Source organism: Acinonyx jubatus, chromosome C2 (genome assembly GCF_027475565.1).
Source record: "Acinonyx jubatus isolate Ajub_Pintada_27869175 chromosome C2, VMU_Ajub_asm_v1.0, whole genome shotgun sequence".
Classification (NCBI taxonomy): Eukaryota; Metazoa; Chordata; class Mammalia; order Carnivora; family Felidae; genus Acinonyx; species Acinonyx jubatus.
Window position 1 is genome coordinate 18,330,990 of NC_069384.1, and position 23,276 is coordinate 18,354,265.

At 42.2% G+C, this 23,276-nt stretch overlaps 1 protein-coding gene across 7 annotated transcripts in view; it reads left to right on the forward strand.

Annotated features, from left to right (window-relative positions):
- Positions 1-23,276, forward strand: part of APP (amyloid beta precursor protein) — a 272,213-nt gene that overhangs the window by 63,094 nt on the left and 185,843 nt on the right. For all 7 annotated transcript variants that reach the window (XM_027041765.2, XM_027041766.2, XM_027041767.2 and 4 more), the window contains exon 3: positions 21,953-22,082. In XM_027041765.2, coding sequence (XP_026897566.1) covers positions 21,953-22,082 — 130 coding nt within the window. The remainder of the gene's footprint in view (positions 1-21,952; positions 22,083-23,276) is intronic.

The following is a 23,276-nucleotide window of genomic DNA, read 5'->3' on the forward strand; positions in this document are numbered from 1 at the left end:
TGTATCTCATTATGACTTTACAGATTTACAGATAATGTTGTGGTTTTTTTTTAAAGTTTATTTATTTATTTTTGAGAATGAAAGAGAGAGAGCTTGAGGGAATGGCAGGGAGAGAGAAAGACAGAGAATCCCAAGCAGACTCCACATTGTCACCACAGAGCCCAATGTGGGGCTCCAACTCATGAACCATGAGATCATGACCTGAGCTGAAATCAAGAGCTGGTCACTTAACCAGCTGAGCCACCCAGGCGCCCCAAGATAATGTATTTAAAAGTTGGTAGAATTAATTTTCCCTATTTATGTTACCCATTTGGTATATTTTACTTCTGTTTATCTTCAATTTTAGTTTTTCCCTCCTTATTAATTTTATGTCTTGAAAACATGAAACATTCACATTGCTAAAACTTAGAAACTCTTAAAAAGTTGCCCTTGTCCTCTCTTGATAAACATTTTCATTGTTCCTGATTTATCCTTATAACAAAGAAAGTTATATGGTTTTCCTTCTTTTTCTTATAAAAACGGTGCTTTCAGGAAGCATTCATAAAGATTTTCATCCTTTTTGTAATTTTTCTAGTTTACTTTCTATAATTGTATAGGGTATTCTTTCCTTATTAATTCAGTTTAAAATAACTGGAGTCTGGGGGTGCCTGGGTGGCTCAGTCAGTTAAACGTCCGACTTAAGCTCAGGTCATGATCCCGCAGTTCATGGGTTTGAGCCCTGCATCGGGTTCTGTGCTGACAGCCTAGAGCCTGGAGCCTGCTTCTGATTCTGTGTCTCCCTCTCTCTCTGCCCCTCCCCCGCTCACAATCTGTCTCTCTCTCTCACTCTCTCTCTCTCAAAAATAAATAAACATAAAAAAAAATTAAAAAACTCGAGTCCAAGACATTTTATCCCACGCTTCCAGACAATTACCTATTCTAGGTTATGTGGCTGTTTGTGTTTTAAGCACATTTAAAGGAATTAGTCTTATGCCTCTTGGCAACACTTCCTTATCCTTCATAGAAACAGCAGATAACCTGGCAACATTTTCTTTGTTGTATTCTTTTATGTACTAGAAAATTTCCTTTAGTCTTTTTGGATCCAAAATGAGTATTTAATGAAGTATGTGTACGTGTGTGTGTGTATTGTTAATAATATTTGTATTAAAATATGTAATTTTTTACATATATACACAATTTTTTTGGTAGCACTCCAAGGAAGGACAGTCTCTAAATATTAACTCTTCTGTTTTGAGAAGCAAAACTGCATCCATATATATCATCACAATATATTACATATCAAGTCATTTGTATCTTGAAGAAGTATGAACCATGCTGTAAAAGGATAATTCTTCTAATTTAAGTAAAAGTCACTAATATTTAAGTCTATTATATTTCTTATTAGAAGCATTTATTAAGGGACACCTGGGTGGCTCAGTCGGCTCAGGCCTTGATTTCACGGTTCATGAGTTCAAGCCTGGCATTGGGCTCTGTGCTGACAGCTCAGATTCTGGAGCTTGCTTCAGATTCTGTGTCTCCCTCTCTCTCTGCCCCTCCTCTGCTGTCTCTCTCTCTCTCTCTCTCTCTCTCTCTCTTAAAAATAAATAAATGTTAAAAAACTTTTTTTTAATTAAAAAAAAGCATTTATTAAATAGGGATTGATAAGAAATTAACTTTTGCCCAGATATGGCATTTCTAAAATATACATTTTGGAAAAATAATATTCATATTCTATGAAAGAGTTCCTCTTTGCATTTTAAAAAGTCATCCTCTTGCTTTATCACTCTGGCCCTACATCTAGATTCTGGGTTCCCTGCTGGAGCCTCTGTGCTGTTAAGTAAGTATGCTCTAGTTCAGTTTTGTAATGAGTTATGAGTTGGATAAGTTGGAACTCTGTGCATGCTTATAGGTTTTTCATATCATTTCACTTCTCTTGATACACATAGAGATTATGCATTCGGAATGTTAGATTAAATTTTTTTTTTTTTAAAGGCTAGAACTCAGAGTCTGTTAATGATGTTGACCACATCATCTTTTTCGGTTGAATGGCTAATTGATGACGTGTCATAGTTTGCGTCTAAAGTTTTCCTCCGTTACTGCCACTTCTGAGTAATCACATGCTTTTGCATTTGTATGATGACCCTATAAAAATTACTTTTCACGACCCTGAGAACAACCCTTATTCGCTCCCACACCACTTAGCGATCCCACTAATGTCTAGCTTCACTTCTTGTCTTAGTCTGTTTTTTGTTCCAGGGCTAAGCCACAGGGTAGTTCTTCTGGGTCCCAGACTTCTGGGTCCCAGATTGTTGTGGCTATGGGACTGGAGAGTAAGTAAGCTTCTTGGTTGTTTCTCGTTTGTCTCGCAATTCTGGTATGATTTGCCTGTCTCACCTCACTACCCACAGAGGTCTTCTAAAATGATGTGTGCAGGCCAGAGACTTAAGGTGGTTTAAACAAACATTAGTCCATAGAAGTACGAAAGGGCCAGAACCTTAGACTTATGAGCCTCTTAATGAATTGGTTTTTCTCCATAACAGCAGGAAGTCATTGGAAGTATTTATTTATTTTTAAAGAAGGGGAAGGACTGTAGATTTGCATTTCAAAAAGTCATGCTTTGTCACTCTGACCCTATATCTAGATTCTCAGTTCCCCACTAGATGCTGTTCAGTAAGGTAACCACTAGTCACATGTGGCCATTGAGCATTCCCAGTGTGGCTAGTCCAAACTAATGTGTTCTGGAAGTGTAAGATAAATACTGTATTTTAAAGATTTACATGAAAAAAGAATATAAAATGCCACATTAATTTCATATCCATTTCATATTGAAATGTTTTGTATATACTGACTTAAACATCATGTGTATGTTTTTAAATTGTAAATGCTATGTTATTAAAATGAATTTCACCTTTTTATTTTACTTTTTAATGTGGCTACCAGGGAATTTAAAATTACATAGAAGTATATTTCCATTATATTTCCATCGAACTGTGTGGCCGTCCCCGCTGCCTCATGCCGATAGTGAGTCTGGGCTTAAAGGGTCTCAAATCCCATCATCTGCAAGTGGGAGAGGGAAGCAGAGGTGAGGTGTCCCCCCCCAGACCTTCCACCAGAACCTTACTGGTGATTGGGAATCAGGGAGGAAGGCTTGTTTGGGGGGCATTTTTAATACATCTTTCATTAGAAATATATGAATACCTTTTGAGGGTCCAATGGTCTCTCACTCCCTCAAACATGTATCTCTGGGCGCTTAAGGAGGTTGTGATACGTGGAACACATGACTTGTTCTTAAAGGGGGATCTAGAGTGGGGCGCCTGGGTGGCTCAGTCGGTTAAGCGTCCGACTTTGGCTCAGGTCAGGATCTCACATTTTGTGAGCTCAAGCCCCATGTCAGGCTTTGTGCTGACAGCTTGGAGCGTACAGCCTGCAGCCTGCTTCGGATTCTGTGTCTTCCTCTCTCTCTGCCCCTTTCCACTTGCTCTCTCTCTCTCTCTCTCTCTCTCTCGCTGTCTCTCAAAAATAAATAAACATTTAAATATTTTTTTTAAAAGGGGGATCTAGGGAGAGAGAAAGGCTTGTGGAATACTTTTAGCAACTTAGAAACCGACAATGTTGATGATGCTAATACCAGCTAACTTTTACTGAGCATTAACAAGGTGCTAAGCTACCTTGCTAAGTGCTTGCTCTCATTTTACCCTTATGATGCCTCTGGGGAAGAATCTGGAGAAGAATCTTGCTAAATTGCACCATTTAAGGAGAACAAGTGAAAGAACGTCATCCAGCCATCCATCCGTGGAGGAGGAGCAGTGGCCAGAGACCTAGGAACAGAACTAGGAGCTGTCATGTGCAGGAAGTCAGGCCAGGTTAATTTCTACATGAAGGAAATGATAAGTGCAAGTGTGATGTAGACCAAAAGGCTGAAGTATAAGTTTTGACAGTGCAAAAGCTTGGCTCTTGCAAAATGAACACACATCAAACATTTTATTCAGTTCATTAATGAATGAGGTGACCTGGAAGATGCTAAAACTGGTTCAGATTGACCAGAAGAGATTTAAATTCCTTTCCCCACAGAGTTCATGTGCAGGGCTACGAAAGGGACCCATCTGACTGGCATTGCATGGGACAGGAAACATTTGCACTGCTATCCGATGTCTACATCATCTACCCTTACAGAGCTGTAAAATAGCCCAGTCAGTAGCAGCCGCAAATTACTCAGAAGATACACCCTGTAGAATCAGATCTTTTCCCCTCCTGCCCCGGCTCTCAAAAACCACACCTGCATGTCACTGCTGAGACACCCAGGAATCTCTCTTGCCCATCTCTCTTTTTTTTTTTTTTTAAGTTTTTTTTTTTTTTAACGTTTATTTATTTTTGAGAGACAGAGACAGAGAGTGAGTGGGGGGCGGGGGTGGCAGAGAGAGAGGGAGACACAAAATCCGAAGCAGGCTCCAGGCTCTGAGCTGTCAACCCACGAAACCGTGAGATCATGACCTGAACCGAAGTAGGACACTTAACCAACTGAGCCACCCAGGCACCCCTTCTCATGCCCGTTTCCAAGTCACAGGTATTGTTTCGTAATAGAACAGTCTTGTAATTGGCATACAGGTCATTGTTGATCTTTATGATAACAATTTCAGTGGAAGAGCCTGGGACAGGTCAATTTGCAAGAAGTTACAGGAAGAATAACATGAATGGATGGTGAGGACATCTGTGAACTCTTTGAGGAAAGACCTAGAGGCAGAGAGCTTGAGGGCAATTCAAGGAAAAGAGAAAAGGCTTTGTTTTTTGTTGTGTCTTTGGTGTTTTCTTAAAGGGAATTAACTTAAAAGCCAAGAGAAGCCTAAGCTAAACTTAGGGGGGAGGGTAGATGTCCACTAAAAGAAAACTAGGCTCAGGTATCTATAGGAATCAAGTAGGGATGAGATCCAGAGGATAAGGTGGAGTCTTAGAAGAAAGAAAAGATGGGAAAATTGTAAGGGTGGGTTAATTAGGCAGTTTCGGTTGCCAGGTGACAGAAACCCACTAAACATTTTACACATGGAGAATATTTTGGTTGGACCAAAAAAGCAGGACCTACCTGTGTGTCAGTTACCGTATCTACAAGGACTCAGTGCTTGTAGACTGGGACTGGTCCACCTTGGCCTTGAAGGCATGTGGCCTGTTTGACATCCCAACCAGATGGAATGGAGAGAGGGGCTTTTGCCAGAAAAAGGGTGAAGAGTGAATGGCATGGGGATGAAATAGAAGAATGGCCATAGTCCCAACATAATGGACTTAGAAAGATGCAGTGCATTAGACAAGTTATAGGCTTGGAGAGTAGGCAGCTGAGAGAATTCATAGTGTATCACGACTGTAACTGGCTTTTGAGAAACTGTGGGAGGTTAGAGAGATGTTCACTCAGAACTTTTAAATAGCGTTTGACGTTTTCTTACTGAGTGGTGCATCCTGAAGTATCCGGAATATTCCTTATTGATGTTTTAAGGTCTTCCTGCTACTTCTCGCTTTGTAGGTGTTCTGATAGTTTTCTTTTATAATTTGAAGTAAAGAATAGTTTTCTTTTGTAAGATTGAATTTTTTCCGTATTGTTGGAAAATAGTTCTTTTCCTTTATTCCTTTGACTCCCATGTTTTTGTTTTAGGCAGTATTGAATGTTTTGTTTTTTTTTTCTTGCTAGGAATGCCAAGAGAAATAATATTCACAATTTTTCTATCTCCTCAATTTTTCTGTCTCCTCACAGGGTTTATAAGTTACAGTAATTTATTATTTTCAAAGTTGTAATACTACAGTCCATTTCATTGCCATAATAATCACAGTGGCAGGTTCTTTTTTTTTTATTTTTTTAATTTTTTTTAACGTTTATTTATTTTTGAGACAGAGAGAGACAGAGCATGAACAGGGGAGGGGCAGAGAGAGAGGGAGACACAGAATCCGAAACAGGCTCCAGGCTCTGAGCTGTCAGCACAGAGCCCGACGCGGGGCACGAACTCACAAACCGCAAGATCATGACCTGAGCCGAAGTCGGACGCTTAACCGACCGAGCCACCCAGGCGCCCCAGCAGGTTCTGGCTTTAACTGGGTTCATTGTTGATAACGAATCCTTCCACCAAAGTATCTCTATTCCTATATTATTATTTTTGTTGGATGACCATTATCTTGGTTATTTCTAACTGCTTATTGAACAATGGCTTAGTTTAGAGTTAGAAATGGCATATTTGTTCAGCATCACGAAGATATTTATCCACTGTATTCTGGCATCTATCATTGTCCAAATGCCTTTTTTTAAAACATAAGCAGAAACCAATACTATTAGTTACCGTTTACAGTGCTACTCATTTCCTGATTATTTTTCTCCTTATAGCGATGAATAATTTTTTTCTTTATGTTCTCAGTCCCTCTTGTGACCAAAACACAGATGTTTTAGAGACAGCTGGCTGAGTCGGAGAGGCAGCTGTTAGCAGTCTGTGGTCCGATGACAAGACGAAACCGACTGAACTCATGACCATGACCTCATTTTGACCTTTTGCTAACCAATTTAACTCACTTGTTAAATTTATTCTTCCAACGGGTTGCGTGTATAGCTGCACAGTGTATGTGTTGATGCTTTGTTTAATGTGACGTGTCAAATAGTATTATTTCTTTCTTATTAAAAAAAAAATTTTTTTTAATGTTTATTTATTTTTGAGAGAGAGAGAGAGAGAGAGAGAGAGAGAGAGACCGAGCACGAGCGGGGGAGGATCAGAGAGAGAGGGAGACACAGAATCCGAAACAGGCTCCAGGCTCTGAGCTGTCGACACAGAGCCCGACGCGGGGCTCGAGCCCATGATCCGCGAGATCATGACCTGAGCCGAAGCTGGATGCTCAACCGTCTGAGCCACCCAGGCGCCCCCAAATAGTATTATTTCGATGGTGAATTATCTAGTCCATGTCCTTCGTATTCTCATGTTCCTCTCAATTTGTGTTGCCTGCTCTTGGTTGTTTTGTTATCAATATTGTCATTTTTGCCTCCTGATTTCTTCAGCAATATCCTTGTTCAAGAGCAAGATTAGGCACATAAAGTAAAAGTTGAGTCTTTTATTTTTGTACCTGGTTAAAACCCCTTATGCAGTTTGATTGGGAAGATAGTTTGAAACTTGGGGTTTAAATTGAGTGTTTGTTTCATCTGTGTTTTATCCCAAATCATCCATTCTTGGTACCCATAAATGCCCTGTTTTCTCTAATCATAATAGTTACCCTTCAAATCTTTGCATTTCTTTACTTCCTTTTTGTTTGTTTGTTTTATTAACACGGTCAGTACTATTTGAGGATTTTCTTTCATTTCTTCATCAAATATGTATTGAGGACTGCAATGCACTGAATGTTTATGTCCTCCCCCCCCCCCAATTTCATATGTTGAAGCCCTAACATCCAAGGTGATGGTATTTGGAGGTAGGGCCTTTGGAAGCTAATTAGGGCTAGATGAGGTCGTGAGGGTGGGGCCTCATGATGGGATCAGTGTCCATTGACGCAGAGACAACAGAGAGTGGTACTATTTACCACTGTGCACGCAAGGCCTGGTTCATCCTTGCGGCCTTCCTTGCAGTAGTCTGGCCGGCAGCACCCTGTGGAGAGTTGCCCAGTTAACCCACAGAATAGTGAGGAATTCTGAATGATTACGTGGTAGCTAGCTAGCCTCCCGGCTGCCTTCCAGCGGAACTTGCACTCACTCCTGTGCCTAGTCTTTTCCTACACTCTGCGGGGCTGACACCCGCAACCAGGAGGACATCACAGGAATGATGGCGTGTGACTTTTGAGGGTTGGTCGCGAAGACCCGTGACTTCCACCTTGCATACTTGCTACAGTAAAGCCAGATGCCGTATCGTGGGGATGTGACTTGGGCGTGAGTGGTTATCTAGTCGTAAGCGTGGGGCGGGGTGAGCTTAGGGTCCCCCGACTCTGCCGCCTTCCCGGCACCCCTCAGGCAGCACCGTGGAGATGTACGTGTGGTGAGGAACTCAAGCCTGCTGCCCACAGCCGGCACTGGCTCGTCAGACACAAAAATGGACCTCCTGGAGGTGCTTCCCGTAGCCAAGTGGAGCCTTCGTGTGACCATGGCCAACATCTTAACAGCGCCCTCATAAACGTCCATATCACTCCCCGATTCCAGACCCACAGAAACGGTGCAAGCTAAGAAATGCTTATTGTTTGAAGCTACCGTGTTTTGGGCTGGTTCGTCCGCAAGGGTTGCTGACCACAACAGATACTCGCTCAATTATTACTTTCCTCTGTGGTCCTGTGGTGGAAAGCAGGACCTTTCCTCTGTTCTCTGCTAGACACAGAAAGTGCTGCCATCACGGAAACAGCTTGAAACTAACTGTATGAATTATTCATCATCTAACAGCCTAAAGTGGCCACTTGCCTTAATGAACTGTTACATTACCCCAACCGTTAGATTGTTCTAAGGAACTAGGAGTCTTATAAATAGAGCAGACATAGGATCATACTCCCCTTGAAATATACAGCGAAGCCTACAACAACTATTGCAATTTTTAGATTTTATTGTCCTGTTTTTCTTTTGAATGAAGTAAGATTAAAACAACAACAACAACAACAACATTGTTTTACTTAAACCAAAGGCTTCAGGATGGGAGAATAAAAAATTGGAAGTGTAGGGGCACCTGGGTGGCTCAGTCGGTTAAGCATCTCCGACTTCAGCTCAGTTCATGATCTCACGGTTTGTGGGTTCAAGCCCCGTGTCGGGCTCTGTGCTGACAGCTGGAGCCTGGAGCCTGCTTCGGATTCTGTGTCTCCTTCTCTCTCTGCCCCTCCCCCACTTGCACTCTGTCTCTCAAAAATAAATCAATGTATAAATTTTTTTTTTAATTGCAAGTGTAATAAAGAATCTCGTTCCTTCCCAAAGTTAATTCAGGCAAATTCAGCCAATATTTACGGAGTGCTGTTCAGGGTCAGATTTTGTGTCATGTGTGGCTGAGAGGCGAGACACCATGCTTGGCTCAAGTCGCTCATAAATATACAACTGGATAAATTGAGAATTCAGAAAATTGGAAAGTAGAAGGTTTTGATTCGAAATCTGGGGATCTCAGGTCTAATTCTGGAAATAAGAGCTGTGGGGTTGTTTTTCAGCATGAGTGTTCTTCGGTCAATATGCTTTTAGAAAACTTGGCCATGGGGCGCCTGGGTGGCTCAGTCAGTTAAGCGTCTGACTTCGACTCAGGTCACGATCTCATGGTCCATGAGTTCGAGCCCCGCGTCGGGCTCTGGGCTGACAGCTCAGAGCCTGGAGCCTGCTTCCGATTCTGTGTCTCCCTCTCTCTCTGCCTCTCCCCCGTTCATGCTCTGTCTCAAAAATAAATAAACATTAAAAAAAAAAAAAGAAAGAAAACTTGGCCTGTATCCGAGGGTAGGTTGGATTAGGAAGAGAAGGGGATTCAGATGTTCCAGAGGTCAGCGTGAAAAGGTAAAGTAAAGGATCATCCTGGTGTGGAGAAGATCATACAATAAGGGAGCCCTAGGGGTCCACTGCCAGGAAAGGGGAACATGGGCTTCACCGGACAGACCTTTCAAATCCAGCCTTTGCTCTCTCAACACCTGAACGGTCCAGGAAAAGCTACCTATCCAGTCTTAGAGCGTGTCCTCGCTGTGTGATAGGAACCTACAAGTGTGGGCTGTTCAAGTTAAATACCATCTGTTAAATGAGAGATTATACAAGCCCCACCATTATTACTCCTTTTTTAAGGGGAGAAATGAAAACATAGGCCCTGCTGTCCTCTGGATCCCTGCCAGTCAGAGCACCTTTTGTAAGGTAGGCCTGAGAGCAGGGGGTTGACTCACCTGGGGAGCAGGTCTCTGGAGGGGGGGGGGGCGGGTCTGGAACAGGTTCAGCCTCAAGCAGGGGCAGAGATTCCCCGCTGGGAAAGTCAGGTGAATATGGCTGTGCTTGTAATCTCTTCAGTTCAATTATGGGTTATCCTCTCTTTTTCCTAAGTGTTAACCACAGCTAACAACATGTGTTCCCTGTTTTGTTTTGTTTTTTTAAATTTTCTTTCTCTAAACGAACAGCTGTTTTGTCTGCAAATTAATAGGATCACCAAACAAAACAAAATCTGCCTGTTTGATAAGTTGAACAAAACCATTTCCCTTGCCGGGCTTCCTTCTATAAAACGTGTCACCAAATGTGGGTTTCCCAGGCAAGAATTATTCTTCACCCTTCATTCTGCAATAGCGTGGAATTAAAATTAAGTTAAACACACAAGCATCACATGTGATTCTTTTTTTTTTTTCCACGTTTTTATTTATTTTTGGGACAGAGAGAGACAGAGCATGAATGGGGGAGGGGCAGAGAGAGAGGGAGACACAGAATCGGAAACAGGCTCCAGGCTCTGAGCCATCAGCCCAGAGCCCGACGGGGGCTCGAACTCACGGACCGTGAGTTCGTGACCTGGCTGAAGTCGGACGCTTAACCGACTGCGCCACCCAGGCGCCCCTCACATGTGATTCTTTTAATCTGACCAGGTTTGAGGACGTGCTGCATACACAGTGAAGTGGTAAAGCTGTGGCAGGTTCTTGGCCGTTATTATTATTTTGCTTTGTGCTCCATCCACCCCTGTAAACTTAAAATGGATCCACAAATTACAGGCGCAGATGCTTTGTGGTTTCAGTATTTGAAAGATCCAAAAATTCATGTGAGGTCGGACAGTTTTCTAATAGAGGCATCCGGGCCGCCTGTCTATGAGAACGGATATGTTTTATGCATTAATGGCTTGTATACTTGTAAGGATTGTTTGCACAAACCATAGGGTTTAGAGCTAAATAAAAGAGATGCTACCAAGTTAGGATTTTTTTTTTTAAAACACATTTGTCATTTAATCAAATTAACGTTTGATTTAACTTTTGTCCTTGTTCTCACGTAGCACTTTCTTAAATGGGTAATTATTACACATTTGCAGGCATACTATGTAATTTTGTAGTATAATACTATATTCTGTAAGGTTATAGATAATACTGTGTACTTTTATGTACGTAGTAATACTGTGGACTTGTGTATTTCATATGTAATTAATTGATATGCTGGCAGTCTTTTCCTATAGTATATTTTTTTCTCTTTTCAGAGGTATAATCGTCAAATAAAGCTGTATAGTTTGGGTATTTTAAAAAATAGCCGTAAACTGACAAAGAATGAGAATCTAGGTTATATGCATACATATCTGATTATGTTTTCACAATCGTCTATTTTAGTAATTCTCCCTGCCCCATCTGTTCCTGCACTCAGCACTTCTGGAGTAAGACTTGTTCCTTATGCATTGAACAAAGTTCTTTGACAATATTTTCCAACCCTGAATATGAGTGTATGTATATAACAATGTATGTATGCCCAGTGTGAAAGCAGACTTGGGCCAGATTATTGGGAAATAGGCTGGTGCCCTGCATTTTATGTCCCTGGCTTTTGCATAAGATCGTCGTTGTGAAAACCCAGCGCCACTCACACCTCCCATTGTTGCACTCATGTTTCATCAGCTGTATGCTGCCCCTTAGCACCTTGTTACACCATAAGCAGAGACCGTTTTCGGTTTCCAGTTCTTTCTCAATTAAATTAGATCTTGTGTTCCCAATATCCCTAGCATTATTAAAAGAATTAGAGTGGAGAGCAGTTTTATAGGCTTTTTCTTTGTATTTCGGAAGACTTTAAAAGGAGAAATCAGTACATTTAATCCAGAGACAGAAATGTATTGTCTGGGACATACTTTGTTTTGGCTTACATACTGAAGCATAAAACTTATTTTAAACTTAGAATTAATGCACTCTGAGTGCTCAGAAATGGCACTGACTTCGGTAGTGGATGACTGGCTCCATCAGTTTGATCTGTGAAACGGAGCAGTTGCTGAGGACGGCAGACTCTCGGCTGCACGTAAAACCTTTGCAATGACTCTGGCACATGGGAAATCATTACTGTGTTTTTCTTAGTCTCCTCTTGCGTATGTTCTTTGAAAAGGAACTTGGTATGTAAAAGCTTTCACATGAAAGTGTCTCCCGTTTACCTCCCTACCACTTTGCCATGGAGTTTCCGATTCTTTGTTTCTTTTTTTTTTAATAGAGTTTATTGTCAAACTGGTTTCCATACAACACTCAGCGTTCACCCCAACAAGCGCCCTCCTCCATGCCCATCACCCACTTTCCCCCGTCACCCACCCACCCCCCCCCAACCCTCAGTTTGTTCCCAGTCCTTAAGAGTCTCTTATGGTGTGCCTCCCTCTCTGTAACTTTTTTCCCCCTTCCTTCCCCTCCCTCCCCCATGGTCTCCTGTTAAGTCTCAAGATCCACATGTGAGTGAAAACATATGGTGTCTGTCTTTCTCTGCCTGACTTATTTCACTTAGCATAATACCCTCCAGTTCCATCCACGTTGCTGCAAATGGCCAGATTTCAATCTTTCTCATTGCCAAGTAGTATTCCATTGTGTACATAAACCACAATTTCTTTATCCATTCATCAATTGATGGACATTTAGGCTCTTTCCATAACTTGGCTACTGTTGAAAGCGCTGCTACAAACATTGGGGTGCATGTGCCCGTATGCATCAGCACTCCTGAGAGACTGTCTCCAAGTCTTTGTTTCATGGGTATACATGCCCACTGCATTTGTGCATATGCCGTTTGGATCTTTGTGTTTTCACTTGTAGATTTAGAAATTGGACTCTGTTTCCACTGGACTAGTTTTGTTGTTGTTGTTGTTTTACCTTTAACTCAAAATTTCAAGTGCATATAAAAGCAGAAAGAATGGTATACTGGATGCCCCAGGTGCCTGTCACTCAACTGCAGTAATGATAGAATCTAGTCACTCTGGTTTCTGGGGGAGTCTGGAATGCACGTGCTCTATCCTGCCTCCTTCAAGGTCTGCATTATGTTTGGCCAGCCCCTCGTGCAGATATGTGGCTTGTCCCCTTGGCAAAGCTGTAAATCGATTTAAGACAAACCAAAGCATCCTGTTACTTGTTGACTTCATACCTAATATATTTAAAACATAATTTTATTAAGTAATGTTACATACTTTCTAGCATTTTTTTTTCCAAAAAGAAATACCTTTGGGAATTTGGTTATAAATTTATGTCAAAATTTAATAGGCTAGAAGAACAGTAGGCCATTTATGTTCAGAATTTGTAGCAGTTCATTTTATTATGACCGTTAATTCTGTTTTCAGCTTTTCCCTAGCTGCATTTGATTTTGTGGTCTTGAATATCCTTGATCACTTGGAATTTAGCTGTCTTGTCAATAGGCATTTCGGCATTAATCATTTGTTCCGGGGGCCTGTTTGCAAAAGGGACTTGGAGAGTTCCCCTCTTTGCTTTAAATGTTGGAAATAGAAGAAAGTTCTGCAGGGCTTTGGTAACATAAGTCAGATATATAACTATAAAATATATACATAAGATATATGTGTAAATGATATATAATAATTTATATGACATATTATAATAAATAACATAAAGATACATGAAGTATTTTTATATATTGTGTATGTAACAGCATGTTCTTGGCCTTCTTAAATATCATCAATGTCGGGGCATTCACTTTCCAATGTCCCCTCTCTATAAAGAGAGCTTTCCTACTATTCTTACTTTCTAATCTTATACTTTAATAAACTTTAAAAAATATATTATCAGTGTCTTTTCTCGCTTTATGTTCTTGACAACTGAAAAGTTATCTTTAGGGGCGCCTGGGTGGCTCAGTCGGTTGAGCATCTGACCTCGGCTCAGGTCATGATCTCGCTGTCCGAGAGTTCTAGTTCCGCGTTGGCCTCTGTGCAGACAGCTAAGAGCCTGGAGCTTATTTCAGATTCTGTGTCTCCCTCTCTCTCTGCCCCTCCCCCGCTCACTGTCACTCTCTCTCTCTCTCTCTCTCTCTCTCTCTCTCTGTCAAAAATAAATAAACATTAAAAAAATTTCTTTAACTTATCTTTGGATTAATATATTAATCATATCAATATTAATATTATTAATATGTTTCCAGTTTTGATAGAGAAAGAGAGACTTTAGGTTTTTTAAAATGTAGAATGAGAATGTTCTGATGGTGACCAGGTCTTAAGGTATTTTTCGATAATTAGGAAAAACACTTAGGCTACCATATCACGTTCTAACGTGGATCTAAGATTGTTTTTACTCTTCTCTTCTGGCTGTTGATTTTTTGAATTGCTTCAACTCTTTTTTTTTATTTTTTTATTAAATTTTTTTTAACGTTTATTTATTTTTGAGAGAGACAGACAGCACGAGTGGGGGAGGGGCAGAGAGAGAGGGAGACATAGAATCTGAAGCAGGTTCCAGGCTCTGAGCTGTCAGCACAGAACCCGATGTGGAGCTGGAAGCCACAAACCGCAAGATCATGACCTGAGCCGAAGTCAGACGCTTAACCAACTGAGCCACGCAGGTGCCCCCTCAAGTCTATTTAAAAAAATAATAATAATAATTTATGTACTGATAACATATGCTTTTCAAAGATAAAACCTATTTCTATGGCCTGGAGAGTAGGCCGCTTTTCAGGTTCCTGGAACCAAAGTGTCTAAGTAAGAGCCTGACTTCTAATTCTTGCTGTGCATCTTCTCTCTCACTTTGTATTTATTAACATTAATGTACTGCCCCCTTTTTTTTAAGTTTATTTTTTTTAATAATATATATATATTTTTTTGTTTATTTATTTTTGAGACAGAGAGAGACAGAGCATGAATGCGGGAGGGTCAGAGAGAGAGAGAGACACAGAATCTGAAACAGGCTCCAGGCTCCAAGCTGTCAGCACAGAGCCCGACGCGGGGCTCGAACTCACATACCGCGAGATCATGACCTGAGCCGAAGTCGGACGATTAACCGACTGAGCCACCCAGGTGCCCCAAGTTTATTTATTTTTGACAGAGACAGAGTGCAAGCATGAGCTGGAGAGGGGCAGAGAGAGAGGGAGACACAGAGTCGGAAGCAGGCTCCAGGCTCCAAGCTGTCAGCACAGAGCCCGACACGGGGCTCGAACTCACGAACCGCGAGATCATGACCTGGGCTGAGGTCGGACGCTTAACCGACTGAGCCACCCAGGCGCCCCACATACTGCCTCTTATCTGAGGCTGTTATTTATATAAGTTGTCACATCACACGTGGCAGAACAATATTGGAGGGCACTGAGATGCTTATTTTTCTCAAATGCTCATTGTCCAACTGTAATAGTATACTGTTGAGATTATTTTAAGAGACACATTGCTAATACCTGATGGGAGTTTAAAATATCCTGAATTTCCCTATAATTCATGGATTTTGAACTTAAGCAGGGTTAATTATATATAATAGGTATAAGTAAATATCCATTAAGTACCTGTCAGGCACTTTCTGTGCTGTCCCAGTGTTGGCCACAGTGAAGGGAACACAAAGATGAATCCTGTTGTCCCTGCCTTCGAGGAATGTGTATTCTCATAGGGCAGAAAGACCCATAAGTGTCACAGAAGGTAGAAAGTGGTAAGCGATCGGATGAAAATGGTCAGATAAAATGCTCTGGATTCAGAGATTGAAGGGATCAGGGAGGGTTTTGTGGGGTTTTTGTTTGTTTCTTTGTTTCTTGTTTTCTGTTTTTGGTGAACGAGCATTTGAGCTGGGCCTTTTCCTTGGGTGTGTTCAATTGGAAGGAAAATAAAGCCAGCAGAGGAGCTTATGTTTAAAAATGGGGGCTTGTAGGAGGGGCCCCTGGAGTTAGAGGTATGCCGTGCGTTCTTGGAGTTGTGGGTAACTGGCAGCCCCTGTCTGCCCCTCTGTCTTGTCCGTCTGTCTCTGCCTCCGCCTCGTGTGCCTGCCTTGCTCAGCTCTCTCCCTGCGCGCACATCTTCCTGCTTCATCCCGCAGCCCGCTGCTGCTTCCAGATGCCTTATTCTCCTTCACTTGCAGGTCTTGAGATGTGCGCCGTCTCTGACGATGATTCATCTGGCCTGCCTGCCAGCCAGGAGTGGTCCCCTATGTAGCCAGACCTCATAGGTGTTCATTCAGAGCTCTGGAGGAAGAGAATACGATTTACAGTTTGCCTTCCTGGGATTCTCATTAGCTACAGGGACAGAGCCACAGAGTTACAACACGGCCACTAATGAGGACTCCTTCAGAAGGCTGCGGGCTGGAGCACCGCAGAGAGTGGGAGGGGGTGGGCAGCCTCCCCAGAGCCTTAAACCAAAGGTAATGAACATGGAGAACCGGAGGGAGGCTACGGGGCGCCATATTGTGTTTCCTGCCCTTCAGGAAAGTGCTTTTGCCCTGGGAAGGCGGTATACATATGTATTTAACACAAAGGAGAGGCACACTGTGATAAATACCATAAAGCATTCCTGAAGTGGGAGAGAGGGATTAACATTGCATTACACTGCGAGTGGGGGAAGTTTGTCGACGTGGGGGAACCCTAACAGACTTGGGCATCTGCAGTATGGTGAAAGGGTCTTATGTAGGAGTGTGTTTAGAGCATACTGTGCGTATTTGTACAGCGATTGTTCTGGGCAGCTGTCATTTAGGAAGATTTGGAGGCACGGAGGACAGTTTCCTTCGCCAGTAACTGACACAGGTCTAGATTTGCTTCTGCTTTAAGAATTGATTAATGTAGCTCTGGTCACCTAAATGTTTTTATTAATCAAGAAAATTGTTGCTCCTATTTGGGAGCAACAGGAAGCATTTTAGAAAAGAAGGGGGCCAGGGCACCTGCTTAGTTGATTGAGCGTCTGACTCTTGATTTCGGTTCAGCTCATGATACCCAGGTCATGGGTCATCGAGCCCCACATCGAGCTCCACACTGACCAGGGAGTCTGCTTAAGATTCTCTCTCCCTCTCTGTCTCTCTCTCCCCACTCCCTCGCTCACACACACACACACACACACACACACACACACACACACACTCTCTCTCTCTCTCTCTAAAATAAGAAAAAAAATTTTTTTTAAAGAAATGAAGGGAGCTACATAAAAAGTTCATTTGCTAATCCTGCAGAAGCACATTAGTAATGCTTGTTGTGTTAGCACATGCATTGCATGTGTTGGAAACTTGCAGAGGAACTCAGATACCTTTATTTCTTTTATGTTAAGGTTTGAGATGCCACAAAGAAAATATAGAACATTGAACCGATGCTTATAATTAATTATGGTGTAAAGTTAGGGACTTAACTAGCCACGAACACATTTGTGTGTCTAATTACTTTAATTTTTATTCTTGCCTAACGCTGTGAGCTATGCTGGTTTTTTTTTTCAGTATAAAATGGTTATCTCTGGGCACCTGCTGGAGCTGCTTAATAAAAAAACTAGGTGTCTAGTACTTGAATTTTTGGTCAGAAACTTATTTTTTTTTTCATTGTATTCTTTTTTGTTTTCTGAATGGGGGCTTGTGTGGCATGTGGTAATTGCTTGGACTTCCTGGGGCTTTCTGTGTGCTTCCAAAGAAATTTTGTTACCTGTCTTGTTGATGTTTCTCCCTCTTTTAAAATAAACCTCCTGATTTTGGGGTGCGGGGGGTGGGGGGGCTCTGACTCTTGATATCGGCTCAGGTTGTGATTTTGTGGTTGTGAGTTCAAGCCCTGCATTGGGCTCTGCAATGAGCATGGAGCCTGCTTGGGATTCTCTCTCTCTCTCTCTCTCTCTCTCTCTCTCTCTGTCTCTGTCTCTCTGTCCCTCTCTCTCTGTCTCTACCCCTCTGTCAATCGTGCTGTCTCTCTCTCTCAAAATAAATAAGCATTTACAAACAAAACAATAACAAATAAATAAAAAAAATAAAATAAAATAAAGTAAAATAAAACAAATAAATAAAATAAGATAAAACAAAATAAAATAAAAACCTCTTGATTTCAGAACAGCAAATTTTTATTATCTGGCAGATCCAAATTCATAACTCCTTGTCTCTGAAAAATAGGTGATTCACGTTGAACTTACTTCTGCAGACTGTGTGTGGAATTCATGCAGTTCAAGGCTTCTCATCTCGTCACCCACTTGCATATTAACACATTCATTGTCGGCATTCTGGAGAGAGAAGTTGAAGCACAGGAAGTAACACATATGTCCTATGTTGCATGGTCGGAACTGGAAGTAAATTCTGTGTTTATCACTTTCTGAAGCTCTAGTAGTGATCTTGGGGAGAAGCCTTGTCTTCGCTGATTTTATCTTGTCAGTATGCAACTCTGTCTGCTGGACAATTACCAACTGAGTAAGTTACTGCTCTGTTGCCCAGAGATTACTATTGTAAACTGAAGATGGTGTGCAGCATGATGAGAGAGTCTTCCTTTCCTCCTTATCAGTTTGCACCCTGCAAATGTTTTGTCGTTGGTGGTGGTGGTGGTGGTGGTGGTTTGGAATTAAAAAGAAAACAATGTGACTTATCTGTGCCTGCCACAGACGGAAAGCTCGGGAGAAAATTCTCAGCAGGGTAGTATTTCTGTGAAGTGGCCAGAAGCCCTTAAGAAAAATGTAGTAACTCACACTTTAAGATGCATAAAATCATGTCCCTCAGGGCAAACTCTCTAGTGTCATAGAGTTTATGACTCATGAGTGCTGTACTTTTGTGACCTAATAAACAAGGAAGAGTGGTGGGAGAATAACATTCCTGTACAAAGAGCCACTTTACCGTTCATTGTATGGAAGAAAGCCATGGGGATATTAAATTTTTAGTGGCATTTTCAGGTTGAGCATTATCTGTGACTGAAATGCATGCATCGAGATGTTAAGGTAGTTAAGAACAAAATAAAATAAAGGGAAGGTGGCTGTTTCCATTTGGAGCTGAATTACTGGCAGTGTTTTTGAAAAGTAACTTTCTCGGTACCTACCCCCCAGGATTCTGAATCAGATCCCCTTTTTTGTGCGTGTTCTCATAGCACATACCTCTATCAGTGTGCCCCACGCTACACAGATCAGTGCCTTATTGGTTTTTTTTTTTTAAGGTTTATTTATTTTTGAGAGAGAAACATGAGTGTGAGTGGGAGAGGGGCAGAGAGAGAGGGAGACAATCCAAAGCAGGCTCCAGGCTCCGAGCTGTCAGAGCAGAGCCCGACCTGGGGCTTGAACCCACGAACTGTGAGATCATGACCTCAGCTGAAGTCGGACGCTGAACCGACGGAGCCACCCAGGCACCCCTTTTTAATTGTTTAAAAAATACACTTTATATTTTAGAGTCGCTTCAGGTTCACGGCAAAATTGAGAAGGTGGCCCAGGGATTTCTTATGTGTCCCCTGTCCCCCCTCTTCATCATCCCATCATCCACACCCCCCCACCAGTGGTACGTTTATTCCAGTTGATGAATTTACCCTGACATCGTAATCACCCAGAGCCCAGGGTTTACGTTAGGGTTAGCTCTTGGTCTTGTATATTCTATAGGTTTGGACAAATGTATTATGATACATACTCACTATTACAGTATCATATAGAATAATTTCACAGCCCTAAAAATCCGCCTTCCCTTTCCCTGACTCCTGGTTACCACTAATCTTTTTTACTGTCTCCGTGGCTTTGCCTTTTCCAGAATGTCTATAGTTGGAATCCTACAGTATGGAGCATTTTCAGATTGATTTCTTTCCCTTCGTAATATGCACTAAGGCTCCTCCAGGTCTTCTCGTGGCTTGGTAGTTCATTTCTGTTTGATGCTGGATAACGCGTTGTCTGGATGTACCACGGTTTTTTTAATCTGTTCTTGTTCCTTTACTTATTTAATTTTTGACTGATTTATCTTGGGGCTGGGACTAGGGTGCGTGAGTGAGGCACTCAGGAACCAGATAATATTTTAACATAGTATTTTAAAAACCAAAATTAATCCCAAAAGCCCACCGTGAACAAAATAACAAGTTCAAACGAAGATAGGATCATGGCAGGTTCTTTCCGAACGTCACTGACAATCAAAAGCGAAATTCCCCATACTCATAGCCCACGCTGCGGGTGTTATCTTCTTGCTTGGAAACCTGGTTCTCCCCCACAAGCACTGCTCCCCCGGTAGAAGTTCTTCCCCCACAGCCCTCCTAGCACTGTGCCTACAGAGGGGGATGGCCTCCTTCCTCTCCTTCCTCCTCGTTTTCACTTCTGAACCATGTTTCCCCTCTTCCCCGTGAACGCCCCCCCCCCACCCCACACGTAAGGCGAATGCGTGCGACCTAGATTACCTTTCTGTTCTGTCTGTTGGAGTCCTCTGGATGCCTCAGTGGCATTCCCCCCCCAGTCTTCGAAGGGTTTAGTTCTTGGCTTTCTGTCACCCAAACCACGTCAACCTCGACGGCCCTTCCGCAATTCCAGTGTCCCCAGTTCCTTGATCTTTCATTCCGCCAGTGATCTTGCCATCAGCCATTCCCTCCCATGGCCGGATTGTACTCTTTGAAATTACTCATAACGTCACTCCTCCAAAGTCGTAATTTCAACGCTCTGATGTTGCAAGTACCAATTCCAACCACCGCACTTGCTTCGGTACCTTTACGCCAAAATTCTGTAGCCCGCACCGGGACTCCCTGATACTACAGCCTTTGAAGCTGTAGTATCGTAGCAGGATTCTCGCACAGAGAGTCGTGACCCGGAGGCTTGTCTTTCCAGGAAGCAACTTTATTCCTATCGGCATGGTTTAGTTGGGGTCGTACCAGAAGAACAGAGCCCCCCAAACGCCACGTGGTGTAGTTTCTTCTATATTTGTCTACTTCTTCGTCTCCCATATATGGTAACACACAAACATGTGGTCTGATTAAGTGATTTCGCGTTACAAGGTCATGAGGGATGTTGTCACTAAGCCTATAGCCAGGTTGCCTTGAGGTTGTTGTTTTTCCTTTTTTTCTTTTTTTTTTTTTTCTTTCCTTAGGGAAGGAATCCTACCACAGTATCCCACCTTCATATTCCCAGTTTAGATTTCACAGCCCATCATTATAAGCATTCGTTTGCTGATCACCTCAGTTGTCTTAGGCTTTTCTCTCTTTATTGTCTTTAGGACATTAGCAACCCTGGAGAAGTACAAGATTCATGCAAGGGAAAGCCTATTTGGGAAATACATTTTTATGGGGTTTTTTTTCTTTCAAGTCTCTACTTTTCAAGTCTCTACTCTATTCTAGTCTTTTCAAGTCTCCACTCTATTATTAATAGAAGTGATCTGGTATTTCACACATACAGTTGACCAAGTTTTCACATTTTATTCCAAGTGCTCAGGAAACACCATGATTACAGAGATCAGTGATCAAACCGAAGGGCTGTAGTTAGTTCTCAAGGGAAGAGATTCCTGAATGCGATTCTTTATCTAAATGACACCCATGATAACTGTTTGATAAATTATTTTTATATAAAATTACATTGAATAAAGAGAAGGGTTTGTATATGGAAAGCTTGCTATGTGTCAAATCCTGTATGTAAAATGCTTAATTAACAAAATAGGGGTGGGTTGAATTTAAGTAATGGTAATATTCCCAGAGGTATCTACTGTAACATTTTTTTTTAATGTTTATTTTTGAGAGAGAGTGAGCAAGCCCAGAGGAGGGGCAGAGAGAGAAGGGGACAGAGGATTTGAAGCGGGCTGTGCACTGATAGCAGAGAGCCCAATGTGGGACTTGAACTCCAGAACTGTGAGGTCATGACCTGAGCCAAAGTCGGCCGCTCAACAGACTGAGCCACCCAGGCGCCCCTGTACTGTAACATTTATTTAGGGCATTACAGAATATCATTCTCATACCAGTGTATTTTGCATTAAAATAACCCTGTACTTATTAGAGGGTCCCCTTCTGTTTCTGTTTTATCTCCCCTGGAAAAAAAAAAGTATCTTGAGCCCAAATGGGTGCAGGAAGATTTTATAAAAGTCACCTCATTTGATATTCTGAATGGAACGATTAGGTTCTTGTCACTTACATCTTTTTCTCTACCCTGAATGTTCGAGGCTTGCGCGAACGCCGGAGATCGTGGTGCCTTCGAACAGCAACCATGGATCGGGTGTGTGCACAGTTTCACGGTTTGTCTGCTTCACAGTTTGTCCTTCTTGTGTGCTCCCCCAGGTCTACCCTGAACTGCAGATCACCAACGTGGTGGAAGCCAACCAACCAGTGACCATCCAGAACTGGTGCAAGAGGGGCCACAAGCAATGCAAGACCCACGCCCGCATTGTGATTCCCTACCGCTGCTTAGGTGAGCTGGCCAGCCGCGTAACTGACGCGGATTGTTTTGGACTTTGGGGGTGAAAAAGAAGGATGTTGTTTGTTTGTTTAATGTCTGTTTTAGAGAGAGAGAGTGCATACACGCACGCGCGCTCAATTTGGGGAGGGGCAGGGACAGAGAGGGAGGCATAGACTCCAAAGCGGGCTCTGGGTTCTCAGCTGTCAGCACAGAGCTCAGTGTGGGTCTCGAACCCACAAACCAGGAGATCATGACCTGAGCCGAAGCCGGACACTTAACCAACTGAGCCACCCAGGCGCCCAAGAAGGATGTTTTAATTAAATCTAATATGCAGTTTCTTTCTGCCACTCTATATTGGACTGTATTTTAGACTATTAAGGTGTCAACACAGGAGCAATATTTCTGAACTCCCTGCCTCAGAATGAATTTACCTAATATGTTTATTCAAATGACAAATTCTTGGACCGATTCCATAACTGCTGAATGAAAAGACCTGGGGGCGGGGCCCAGGAATTTTCATTTTACCAAATCCCATAGGTGATTCTCATGCACGCTAACTGTCTAGACTTGGAGAATTGGGGCCGTGTGTGTTTTGTCTCCTGACTCCATAGAAGAGAAAATGATACGCGAAGCTCCTCCATTCTGCTCATTTCTTAAAAACCTCTTTTCCTGAGACAACTTGATTATTCCTCCTGGCTGTAGTTGGGACAGTAGAGTTGGTGAACTCTTTTTTTCTGCTTCTATCAAACTGGAGGACCCAGTTAGATCACTAAGGTTTAACTGGGTGCTTCTCGCACAAACCTCAAATTTTACTTCCCCCTTCTATTTTAAAAACTGAGCTGTTTAATGTGATGTCTGACTTTTTTCCTCTGGAAACACTGTCACACTCCATATTTAATCTGACTTGGTTATTAGTCTCTTCCTAGTTGATATTTTTATATAACCAGGCAATGTGGAAATCCGCAGTCTTTGGTCTGGTGGTTAACATGGTGGTTTATGCGTGGTTATAAACAAGGACATAGAGGTCTATACAGGGAGACCTTGGACGAATACTGATATACTAGCGACTTCTTGTAAAGACTAAAAGGGCTCTTTTTTTCACAAAGTCCCAACAGCAAACTTAGGATAAGTGCCGAAGATTCTGGAGATCTGTTTAATACTTCATCAAACATGAATGTCATGAGAGCATACGTGCTGATTACTGTT